This window comes from Neopsephotus bourkii, unplaced genomic scaffold, assembly GCF_033783945.1.
Source record: "Neopsephotus bourkii isolate Nb327-2 ecotype Australia unplaced genomic scaffold, CSIRO-AGI_Nbou_v1 NB_936, whole genome shotgun sequence".
Lineage (NCBI taxonomy): Eukaryota > Metazoa > Chordata > Aves > Psittaciformes > Psittacidae > Neopsephotus > Neopsephotus bourkii.
This window is the reverse complement of record NW_026901430.1, coordinates 2,390,214-2,403,130: the sequence shown is the minus strand read 5'-3', so window position 1 is coordinate 2,403,130 and position 12,917 is coordinate 2,390,214. Positions and strand designations below refer to the sequence as shown.

At 36.8% G+C, this 12,917-nt stretch overlaps 1 protein-coding gene across 10 annotated transcripts in view; it reads left to right on the top strand.

The window, feature by feature from the left end:
- The window catches only part of THOC2 (THO complex subunit 2), a 50,566-nt gene extending 39,648 nt beyond the window's left edge, over nt 1–10,918 (top strand). For 7 of the 10 annotated variants that reach the window (XM_061358087.1, XM_061358085.1, XM_061358083.1 and 4 more), the window contains 7 exons: nt 378–436; nt 1,951–1,986; nt 5,606–5,743; nt 6,106–6,175; nt 6,250–6,407; nt 7,056–7,277; nt 10,060–10,918. In XM_061358087.1, coding sequence (XP_061214071.1) covers nt 378–436; nt 1,951–1,986; nt 5,606–5,743; nt 6,106–6,175; nt 6,250–6,407; nt 7,056–7,151 — 557 coding nt within the window. In that variant the 3' untranslated portion in view covers nt 7,152–7,277; nt 10,060–10,918. Of the gene's footprint in view, nt 1–377; nt 1,256–1,950; nt 1,987–5,251; nt 5,358–5,605; nt 5,744–6,105; nt 6,176–6,249; nt 6,408–7,055; nt 7,278–10,059 lie in introns of those variants that run through there. The other 3 variants (XM_061358088.1, XM_061358090.1, XM_061358089.1) reach the window with 3 other exon arrangements.
- The last annotated feature ends 1,999 nt before the right edge of the window (nt 10,919–12,917 follow it).

The following is a 12,917-nucleotide window of genomic DNA, read 5'->3' as shown; positions in this document are numbered from 1 at the left end:
TTATTTCAAGTTCTTATAATCTGAGGCTGGTGTTGAGCTTACTTGCGCTGCTTAAGGCAAACCAAGTAAAGGAGGTTTGTATTGCTTTTCACTGAGCTCATGTTTTCAGGGTCTTCACAGCAGTTCTGATACAGATTTTCATAAAAGTTTAAGCATAATTTTGCAGCAGTTGGTTCTCATGATACTTTCCTTGCAAACTTTCACAGTGAGGGTTAATACATGCTGGTAACTCTAGGTACCTTAAGAACAACAAAATTTACCTAGTGATAAACCCTAAATTCTAGCTTAAAATATTTTGGTACTTCAGAAAGCCATATTATTAGATTATCCTCTTTCAGATGTGTTTTAATAGTGCTATTATTCTTGTCTTTCCTCAGAACAAAAACGCCGCAAAGTTGATACACATTCTTCTCCATCACATTCCTCAACAGTAAAGGTTAGTATAGCCTGAGGAAGGCAGCACCCATGTTAGGCTCACGAGTTTGGGATGCCAATGTTCGACTTCCTTCAAGTTTTGTGCCAAGTATACACTGGAACCACTGGAGGTTTTATGTTGCATTAGAAAATGCATTCCTTTTCTTTATTGGCGGACTGGTTTTTTTCTATAAAAATATTTTTAATTAACAAAATAATGCTTCAAGGACCTAGCACAAATTTTGTAAATAGTGTTTGGAAGTGGCAAGAGAATTTTTACACAGAAGTGCCTCATTGTTTTAAGCAGTCAGTTTTTTTGGAGTCAATGGTAGCTACAAGCAAATGAGTCTTTGCAGCAGAGTGGAGCATATTTTTCTGCCCTTCTATTGAAGAATCTGTAGCACTGAAGATTCCTGGATGATACGGGATGTACGATACCTCTGAATTCATCAGGCTTCTTGATGAGCATCATACCGATATGTGCCTTCTAAGGAGGAGTCTTGAAAGGAGTTCCATTTTAAAGTCTCCTTGGTGATCAGTTCTCCTGTAGTTGTGTATATTCAGTGCGCATGCAGCTTCTGTTGTACCTTCCCTTCGAGGTTTGTTTATTTCCAATGGGTTCCCACCATGTTGAGCCCCGCGTTACGATAAAACCAGATGTGGCAACCAAGCCTACTACCCAGCAAAGAGAAACCCCAAGCATTCAAGCGCAGCACAAAACCATGGGCGTAGCCTACTTGAAGACTCAGGGTAGCCATTCCTTGCTCCATATCTATTTTATTTCTAAACCATCTATGTTCATGGAATCTTTGAATTTGCAGTACGTTGAACGTTTAAAACTGTAAGTTACTACTACTTCATCAAGAGCACTGTGATGGATTATGTGGGCTTTTAAACTTCACCATCTTACCAACTTTAGAACAAGCTTTTCTTTTTTTTCCTGTTTTTACAGAGCATACATCTTTTTCTGTATAAGATTTGCTTGAAAAATTTGGGCTAATTTTGGAAAACTCAAATATCTGTTACTAGTTTTGAGGAAGCAGGTGATAGTGGTAACTACTCAAAACAATGTTTTTCTTTCCTGTTTTGGATGGAAACTCTTTCTAGAGGAGCTTCTACCACATTTAATTGAAAGTGGAGAAGATACAGGTTTAAAAACATTTTAAACCTGTTTCACCTGTGGCTCAGCTAAATTGAGAGTTAAGACTATTTTTTTCTTTATATCTTGTTTTGGTGGGAGAGTTTTTCACTGTTTTATGAAGAGTTAGTTACAAACACAGTTTGTAGTTTACTTAATTGGGTCTAGAGGATAGATATGACTGTCTTTTTTTTTCTTTTTTTTTCTTGTTTCTCTCCTTCTTTCTTTTTAAAAGTTATTTCAGTTCCTAGCTTTGTTCAGTGTACAGTATTAACATGAGATTTATTCCAGAAGGAGTAGCTGCTTTTTGTTTCAAGGGTACGGCCATGGTTCCCAAAGTTCCTCTGGTTTCTGAAAACTATTCCAGCTCATGTGTCATCTCCATTCATTTTCTACAGGACAACCTCAACGAACTCAAGGACTCTTCAGCAAAGGTTTGAATCTTTTAGACACCACCAAAGTTTACTTTTGTGTTTTGTTGCAGAAAGAACTTTTGGTCTTGTGGCAAATCCCACCAGGAAATTCAAATTCCATTCCCTTATAGGCTAGTGTAGTAACAGAGGGGAATTTTTTCAATCCGCTATATAGAATCTCTGTACAGGGTAGAGGAGTAGTTATGTGGAAGCAACATAATGAAAATCCTCTGAATTTACCATTCTATCAATATTTTAAAGAGGTTTTATGGCTCAGTATCTCTTCTGGTCCTCTTATTTCCAACCAGAATCTCCCCAGAAGTAACTTGTGCGCTTGTCTTTTCCATGTGACTCCTTGTAAAAAGAACTCTACATCTTCTTTGTAGCCACCCTTTAAATACTGGAACATAATGTTTTCACTGAGCCTTCTTTTCTCAAGGCTGAGCACAGTTCTGTCAGTCTGTTTACATCTTTGTATAGCTGGGACCAAAACTGAAGACACTATTCCAGGTGGATTGACAAATGCCGAGTAGAGTGGGATGAGAGCTGAATGATATACTGTGGTTTAGACAGCTGTTCTGTTGTGTTTTCTAAAGACTCAACCACTTGCATAGTAACACTCACAAATACTCTGAAGTTGCTAATATACTAGACTAATAGGAAATGGCTCAGATCTTCTAAAGCTGCTGTTGTGATTTTTGATGATGCAGTCAGTATCAATGTGTAACTGAATAGCACAAATGTTTATCACTTGGCAAATGCTGATCCTTTGGACTTCCTGGATAACTTAGGGTTTATCTAGGATTACTTATTCCCTTAATTTAAAAATGCATAATGGATTATCACTTCCTATTCTACATTTACACTGCTGTTTTCCTTGTAGCTCTATTTCTATAAACAAAGTGTTCAGAACGCTTTATTTTAATTCAAAATAGCCCTGATTTTATAATGGACGCTTGCTGATGGTTGTATTGAATCTTTCCAGTACCAACCATATCTACTCATAAGGAGAATGTATAGGAAGTAGCCTTTGATTCTTACAGTTGATGAAATTACAGTGTCTATAGATGGAATCCATACATGTCAAAAAAGATCTATGAATTGTTGTGATGATATCTTGTATATTTAAGTTTTTTTGAAATTAGAAAGCTATCGTATTTGTCTTGAGCTCGCATCTGTCTGAACTGTGGTATATGGTAGTCTATATAATCTCACTTTTCCCTCACTTTATTAGTCAGGGTTCACCTAGTTAATTGAAACTTCACTCAAGTTTTCATTAGCTAAGCTAATTTTTTTATTTAAAACTATTCCTTCTACATATTAATCCATTGGTGTAATAATGGAGCAGACAGTGGAGCTATTTGTATTTAAATGATCAACAAACAGCTTCATTTCTCTAGCCAATTAAAAAATTAAACTTTAGAATTGACTATAATGTGTTTCTATAGACTTAGCTGAAAGTGTACTGCAGTTGTGTGACTTCTTCAAGGATTTATTGGTTTAAGTGCTTGGGGGATGGAGAGTGTTCAAGACTTTCTTCTTCTAAATACTGTTTTCTATTCTTTCTCACTTAATGAACTAATTTTCATTCTCCAGTGCCATTCTAACAGACTTAAGGCACTGCTTGACAATGTTCCTTATTCATGATGTAAGACAAGTCAAATGTTCTTCTTTATGCTTGTTTGGGGAAAGGGTGGGTTATTCAGAAGCTTGGAAGATTTATGAGTTCAGCTTCCACTGAAAGTTAGTAGAAGTCTAGTGCTGTTGTCTGCTTACAGCCTTTCTTTATTCCTGACTTCATCCATTTTCTGGACCAAGACCATTGAAATCTTGGTTTACATTGCAGGTTATAAAATAAATGAAGCCAGACTTGAGTTTAGATTTGTGTTTATTCTTGTTTTGGCCTTTGTCTAAGTTACACAATATACAACAGTGCACAAAATTTGATGTGGTTGCAGTTAGCAGCGTTTGTAGAGCAAGTTGATAAAGCCTGATGAGCTAAACCCAGCCTTTTCTTACAAAAGGGGATTGGAGAGATGCAGTTTTCCAAAACTGCATTGGGATAGTAGAAGAGTGGTGGAATCCATTACGAGCAATTATGTGGACTTAAGAAACAGAATAGGAGAATGCAAAGTTACGTATTTGCTGTTTCACATGGAAAGCATCTGTGGGAGACAACTGAATGGGGCTGCATAGAAAAAACATATTTGCAAGTCACTGTTGAAAGTTGACAGCAAAAGGGATCGAGGATACATTTACCTGTGTAATAGCAACAGAAAATGGAACAAGCAAAGAGGAGTGAAGGGGCAATAGGAGAAAGAAAAGTAGTGAAAGGAGTACTGAAGGTTCAGTCTGCTGTGTAGGAGGATAATAAAGTCCAGTTCAGTAATAAAAGAAAGAGAGACCTAACACTGTCAGTGTGGTTTTTGACATAGGACCAGTAACATCAAATTTTGGTAAGCTAAACATTTACCGGAACTGGAGAAGGACAGGATTAATTTTGCTAAAAGAATAAAATAACTTGAAACAATATTGGTTTGGTTCAAGTGATTACTAGATTGTTCTAAACTAACATTCTACTTATCTCTTTCTTTGGTGTCCTTTTAAGTAAGATGTTGCTCCAAAAAGAAATATAGAGAACATTTAATTAAAAGCTACTGTGTTTTCCCCAGAATTAATAGCTTATTTAAGTGGGGAAATATTAAGGTATATTGATCTAAGTTTGTGTGTTGCTGTGACTTAAGGATATGAAATACCAAGGAAAGAAGAGTTTAATTTAAATGTGACCTTACTGGTATTTTATGAAGTATTTTTTGGATCTAGTTTATAATTGTATTTAAGGAGACAGAATTTAGTTACTGAATACGTGAATACACATACACAGTAGCGCCTGTATTACAGATATACAAACACACACACATAGAGTAGTGTTTAAACTTTGTCAGTGTTATACGTCACTGTGGCTTTTCTGTTCTTCTCCCCTGTGATCCCAGTTTATATTAAAAAATATAAAGCTTTGTGGAACTAGTATGTTTTAGAGTTTATCGAAGTTGTTAGAAGAGAGAGTGGAGTAACAATCTAGGACACATTATAGAGCAAAACCAATTCTTTTCTATGTTCACCTGCTTTATCATTTGAAGTTTAGGCTTAAGATAGAGTTTAGTATTACATTAGATGAAAACCTGTATTATTCATAGTATTTGTTTAAATTATTCATGGATTAAGTTTATTCTTTAAAAATTAACTAGAATCTGTTTAAGCAGCTGATTCCATTCACTCATTCCAGGCAAAACTGCAAGTGTTAAGTCAGTCCAGGAATCTGCATACCCTGTTTCGATAGTGCTGCTATCTGATGTGTTTTGATGGATCAGACAATGCTGGTGAACAATGTTGTGTGTATTTAATATAAGTGTTTATGTTAAGAGAAAGTGTTCTTGAATTTCCAGTATTGAGAAAACTGTATATATTAAATTATAGATAACAAGTTTTAAAGTATCTCAAATCACTTTTGGTTTTGGTAGTAAAGTATTAATGTTTAATTTTGCTTTTTGAACTAGCTCTGTTATATTAGAGTAAGACTTTTTATTTATACATCTAGGTATACATATTAATATTTGGTGATATTGCCTTAATTTAACAGCACTACATTAACCACACTACTCCAACACTGTCCAAGAGTAAGGAGAGAGAAGTGGACAAGAAAGATTTGGACAAGTCAAGGGAAAGATCCAGAGAGAGAGAGAAGAAAGATGACAAGGACAGGAAAGATCGAAAAAGGGTTGGTGACATTTTTATGAAGTAGTTTAGAAAGTTGATATATACTTGGGAAGCTTTCTGTTCAAAGTCCTTGCAGTAATAATTGGCTGTACAGTCTAGCCAAGCAAAAGTGATCCCTATCAGGGGTGTTTCTCTTTTGTCCTTTTGGTTTTTCTAAGGTCAATTTACAGTAGTAATGTATTCAAATGCTTTTCCCTTCAAAACTGATCTCAAAAAACCACACAGGATGTTTAGACAAGATGTAATAACTCAGATACATTTGAATACTCAAAAATCAGTTCTCCAAAACAGCATTATAAGCAGGCACTACTTCGGGAGTATGTTTTAATCTGTTAACATCTGCATAATTATATTTGGTGCCAGGATCATTCAAACAGTGACCGGGAGGTACCACAGGATTCAACTAAAAGACGCAAAGAGGAAAATGGAACAAGTACGTATTTAACTTTTTGTGTATGTACTAGGCTTTTACTTGCTGTGAATTACAACTGAGTCTTGTGTTTTTAGCTGGTTCTTCAAAACATAGTAAAAGTGAAAGTCCATCCGATTCCCCTCGCTTAAATGAAAAGGAGAAGGAGAAGAACAAATCAAAATCTTCAGGGAAAGAGAAAGGTGATTCAATTAAAGCAGAAAAGATGGAGAAGAGCTCCTCTGGTAGCAAAAAGGTAAAATAAGAATTCTCATTTTGTTGCTTTGATGCTGATATTGACAGAGCAAACTGATTCTTTTCTTCATGTATTTTATTGGTGGTTTATGGCCTAAACTGAAAAAAGTACACTGTAGATGTGTAAGATGCTGCTTCTGGAAATTCTGGTGTCTTGTGGCTCTAAATATTTCAGCACTCGCTCCCGGTAGAATAAATGGGAGAAATTGTTCATTTTGGCAGCAGCCAAGAAAGTTCAGAATTTACGCTTTAGGGTTTGAATAATCTAGAACATTGCAGACTTGCTTGGTGAGCAAATATGTGAAAGCAGAGTTAACTGACACATAAACTAGTCTGCTTGTATTCAGATTCATGTGCATGTGTCAGCACAGCGTTTTTTTATGGAAGCAGAAGTCATTTCTGTTTGTAGTTATTCGTAATACACCAAACAGTAGTTCCCAGTTTTAACTCATTAGTGATAGGGGTTATCATGCAACTGCAAGACAAAGTTAGAATAATCTCAGAAATCATAGAAGCTGATTACTGTCATTCTAACTGATAATTTTTTTTAGCTGTGGCCAGTTATAACTTTAAATATTCATAATCCTTCTTATCAGACTGTACCTTGTATACTATAATAAATGATTTCCCTTGTATGTATTTTTTAAAGGAATCAAGACATGATAAAGAGAAAACAGAAAAGAAAGAAAAACGAGACAGTACTGGAGGAAAGGAAGAAAAGAAACAATATCCTTTTACACATTAACATTTCAGAACAATACAGAAAATAAGCTTCCTTTTATTATATGTAGGGAAATACATTTTTCCTTAACGCTGAATCTACTCATAAATCTTCGGACAAGCACAGATAATGAAGATTGTTCCAGTCAAGGTAAAAATTTTTATGATTTACACTGACTTAGTGTCCCCCATGGGTCCTTTTGACTGGTAAAAAAGATACAAACAAAACAGCCTGCATGTAAAAGGGCTAAAATCACCCAGGGTGGGTTTTAGGGTGGTTTTGTTGTTTGGGGGGGGGGATTTTCTGGAGGTGGTTGTGGTTTTGTTTGCTTGGGGAGGGCGGGTTTGTTTGGTGGTTTATTATTCTATCCCAGGGGAAAAAAAACACCTTCCCCATCATCAGCATAGAGATTGTATAGATGCTCACCTCTTTTTGGCAAATGTGGTCCTGATAGGTGTCAGTCTTGCTAACCTGTTAATTAAGAATATCTTGCCTAATACGTTACAAACTCAAGTTTTTGTATTCTCTTTTTAATTTAAGAAAAGCACTAGCATTTAAACCAAATTGCTATATAGTGTAGTAAATGAGTTCATTATCTCTGATTCATCACTGATAGATTTGAGGAGGAAGAAGCCAAAGGAAAACTTTCACATGGAGGCACTGACTATTTGCAGAAAGAAAAGAGAAACTTCAGAGTATTTTGAGTAGCCCATATTCAGACTAGAGTTTTTTAGAAAAATAAATTGTTCATTGAAGCTGACTGTTCTGATTCTTTTTTGTTTTTTTTTAAGAACTATGCGAAGATGAGGTAACTTATGTTTAGTTTTAGGGGTATGAGGATGGGGTTTTTCCTCCTGTTTGCATCTAGCCATTTTGAGAGACTTGGAACATCTCATTTTCAGTTATTTAGGCAGGAAAAGAAAGTGTCGCAGTTAACTTAAAATAAGTTCACCTGACCTCCCCAACTCGAGTCACACGCTGCTACCAATCTTTCTGCATAAAGCAGTGGACACTTTTATATTTTAAGAAGTGTGTATATGTTGGGTAAACATGAAAATAACTGATAGTGTCTAACAAATAGCAAACCACGTGGCTTCTTTCTGAATGTTCACAAATTGTCTAAGTGTTTATCATTCTTGTTTGTTCTCTATTTAGAATTGACGAATTGTTTGTTAAAACTTTGTGTAGATTCTGTGAGAGCTCAAAGGAAGCACAAGCAGAAATGAAGTAGAAACAATTTTTTATTCATTTACACATTTTCACAGTTTGAGATTATTTGCTTTCATAGAGTAATATATGAACAAAACATAAGGCAGGCAGAGTTTTTATCAGGCAAACTGACACTGTTAGAGGGAAGACAACATTTTTAAATCAGTAAATCATTCTTTGTTGTGGATTTTGAAGAAGAATTGATGAGCCTGCAAATTTGTCTTGTTTTCACAACTGTCTTGGCTGGTCTAGAAAGTGATGCTACCTTTCACAGATAAGATTTGTTGTGAACCCCATTTGAAGATATGGGGGGGGAGGGAGAAAATCTTATTACTGAGAGAGTGGTCAAAAATTTAACAAGTTTGTCCAGGGAGGTGCTGGAGCTGCCATCCTTAGGGTATTCAAAACCTAAGTTGGTAATCACAGTCCTGAGCAACCTGCTCCAGTTAATTCTGCTTTTTGAGCAAGGTGCTGGAGTGGACAGTCTTCAGAGGTCCCTTCTAACCTCACTGGTTTTGAAATTCAATTATATGTCTCTCATATTTGAGAATACTTCAGGTGATACTGTATAGCAAAGCTTACAGGAGAGATTTATTGGCTGTGGACTCCTAATTAACATTGCTACTTGTAGTGGCTGTACTTGCTTTAGATGTGTCAGAGAGAGACCATGATGCACTCCCCTGTTCTTCTGTTTGCCTCTAACTAAACCAGCAGAGACTGAATCTGAAAGGTGTAAAGGCTTTGCTGTTGGGAACTTGTCTCCAAGAGGCCTAAGCATTATAGGATGGCTTATACAATACTTACAGAAGTGTGTTTTGGTGAAGGCCCAACAAAACAAACTAAGAAACCAGAATTTGAGTTCTGAACTCTTCCTGATCAGCTGGAAATGCCTTCTGAAAAAGTTCTCCACACATTGATTGTGGCCTCAAAGAGGAAAGGGAGGGAGAGTGTTGGGAAAAGGGTCTGAAGAGGTTATTGTTGTCTGAACACTGTGGATGGATCCCCAGTTTTTTACCCCATTTAAATGTTGCTTTTGGGGGAAAAAAGAAACAGTTTTGGTAGGTGAAGTTCACTACTTCAGGACTTCCATCTTCTTTCATAATAAAATGTGAAGTTTTATCTTACTAGCAATTCAGCATAAATTGAGAATTGTAACAGCTTAAAGCCCAGCTGTGTTTTTATGACTCTATCATGGCCTAAGCAACGCGGGTGTAGGTGAATGTCAGTTGCACAGTAAAATTCATATCCAGCTATGTAGTAGGCTAAGCCTGGGTCATACGGCCTAGAATAGTGACAACACCCCTAGAATAGTGACAACACCCCATCATTCGCATAGTAAAAGATGAAGAAATGCTCTTTATTAGCAACACGGTGGTTGTTGTTGTGCTGTGCTCTAATTTGATTTATAACATTATTCCTAGTGTATTTGTTGCTTAATTTAGAGATAATAATATTGTGAGGGGTTTGTAATTCTGGAAGAGTTTTTACCTCCACAAGTGACTACTTGAGTTTTATTTATATCTTTAAATTAGTGTTTCACTCCTTCATTAATACAATTCTTGCTGTGGACTAAATTGGTTATGGAATGAATGACTGATAAAACTAGTTTTATTTCCCCACCCCTGCTCATTCTTTGAATTGTGACTGGAATAAAATGCTAACTTGTGAGATCAGTATTCATTTGAACAACATCTAATTCTAATTATGTGTGCTGTTGTTGCAGGTGAGATTGAAATGGGAAGATACCCAGCTGTGACAAGAAATGTATTTTCCAGAGTATAGATTGCACAGAAATTTGTGAATGAAGAGGACCCATCTGCATCTCCTTAAATTATTCAGTTCTCTGCTTTATTTCCCCATGCTGAGGATTTAATTGTTGAGTTGTACATTACTGTATTTTTAACTTGTTGCTTAGTTTCTTACACATTTATTTTCAGTACCTGGCTGAAAGTGTTACCTATTCCATATTTTAGCACAATGTGCTGCAAACAGACAGTTGCCATAGTGCAAATGAGGTTTCATGTGTACAGAGTTCCACTTTAGGTTGTCAAAAATACTGCCTGAGTTTAGTAATTCTTTTGATCTGAAATGCATTCTTTTAGATGTTTGAAAACCACAAATAAACAATTATTGAACCTTTTTTGGATTTACCTCATTTAAACTCAGTTTTTATTTATTACTTGGCTTGTTTTTAATATCAGTGACTAAAAAAAAAAGTCAAGTGGGAGCACTGTTTTCATGCAACGCGTAGGGATTATTTGTATATTGTGTACAACGTTGACTTGTTTAAAGAAAAAAAGAATGAAGCCTGTCCCTTCCATCCTGACCTAAACCTGTGCTCAGTTGTCCCTTGCCACACCTTTTGTTTGTCATGTTTTTAGATCAATTGGAAATGCTCTCTTCAAACCGGAAGTAAATTAAGTTTCAATTACAGCTACAGGAGCTTTGTATTGCCGAACTTTAGTCTGAAAAGTTTCACAATGACATTTTTAAGAAAAAAAAGGAAAAAAAAAAAAGAATTTTTTTATCTGCTGAATTCTACCAGTGTAACCTTTTTTCTAAATAAACAATAGTTTTCTCAATGGGTCGTAAATCATTCTGTCTGTGGTCACTTTATTGCTCTGTGTGTTGTTACAAACATTTGATACTATTTGGGATGCTGGGAGGGTGTTTTTTGTCTTATGAGCCCTCTGTACTCGCTTACTGATCAGACACAAAGGGTTAATTACATAGTGTGGGGCCAGCTGTAAATTGACCTTGCGTTCCTTCTCCAGTGACTGCAGGAAGCTCAGTATTCCTGCATTCCCACATTCAGTCAAGTTTATGCCTTGAGGCATTTATCCCTCATCCAAGACACATTAAAGTATCTGGCACTTTCTTCCCACCATTTCCTGGTTTAGGCTAATTGGACTTACCCCAGAGTGTCTTGAAAATGTCTTATTTTGACCAGTTTAATGCCTGACAACAAATGGACTCTACCTGGCTTCTGACATGCCACAGTAGGTCACTTTGGTTGAAGCTGCCATCTCAGATGTTCACATAGGTAAGAAACGTTGAGGTCTTTGAAGAGGTCATGTTCCTGCCCCCACCAAAGGTGTGGATTTCCTTCAGTAAAAATGATCACTGGCTTGTTCTAACTAGAAAATGCGAGTTGTGAAGGAATTGGGGGTTGTGTTCTTTGGAGAATGGAGATTCAATGTCCTGTCTAGAGACTTCGTTTGCTGTTCAGTGATTAAGAAGGAATAAGTGGAAGCTGAGTTTTTTTGGTCTGGGTACAGCAGTTGAAATACCCAATGAACATGTATTCACCAAGGAGCAGGAGCTGCTGTTACAACTAGATTCTTACCTTTTGGAGGTGCTGCATTCCTTGTGCTCTTTCTCTTCAGCCAGTTCTTTCTCCAGGGGCTGCAGGACTGACTGAAACTGAATGCATTTGTTCCTCTGCCCAGAGCCCTGTGGTACAGACAGACTAGCTCTCTGTAGACCCCAGCTAAGTCCTTTATATCTGCAATCAGCATGTGTGGTAGAAGGAGAAGTGGTGACCTGGAGGGGGAGAGAAAACCTTCACATATCAAAACTGAAATATTCGCAGAGTTGTAAAACCTTGGTCCTCAGGTAGCTTCAGATCATGAGCAGAAGTAGTGAGAGCTGCCATAGCTGCTGTCTGAAGGCTGGAGTGAAGTTTTCCTCTGGTTTTTAAAAGGCACAGCAAATACAAGGCTCTAATCATAGTACCTTTAGTTTGAATAATTAAAAGATTAAGTGCAAATTAAGGATGAGTTTCTTGGAGGAGGTGTGGAATCTAAGCTTGAAAGATTTAAGTGCTGGGACATGGTGATCTTGGTAACAGATTTCTCATAGGTGTAACATCTCTCAGGACTGTAATGTAATCAAATCCCTGTAATACCGGAATTATTACATAAAGAGCATGTTCTCAATTTTTACAGTCTCTGACAGGAAACGATGATCATGTTTTTCAAGGTTACACTTTCAGATTGACAAGCAGAAAATTCATTCTGCCTGTTGGACTGCTGTGGTTTGTGTGCCGTGCTGGTCCCTCATGCCTTAATTCTGCTTACCTCCACTGAGCACCATGCTTGTAGCAGCAGTGATGCTTATAAATGCTTTCTGTTGGCTGCGTTCTCCAGAAAGATGTTTATTGATTCTTACTAATAGATACAAATCAACTTAAGTTTAGATAGGGTAATCAGTCCTTATTGAACAGGCTTGGGAAATGGGGTTTGCTCACAGGGAAGGGTATAAAACACAACTCTAGGCAGAGCAAACTGATTTTTAATGATTGCTGGGAGAAACATGCTTAATAGATTTAAATGTTCAATATTCTGTTTGTGAACTTCTAAAATAAAAGTACATAAGGAGATAAGGGTGACATTAAAAACTTAAATCCTGTTTCAGATGGTAAGCTAATCGCTGTGTGCTGGTTTGCTTTGTGCGGAGTGTCACACCTGCATGGCTTTTCCCTGTGCTGCTCTTTCCCTTGTCCAAAAAAAATCATGTATGAGGCGCTTGAGTTTCTGAGGGTCATTTCTTTGTCAAGGAATTATCTTTGGTGACAGGCAG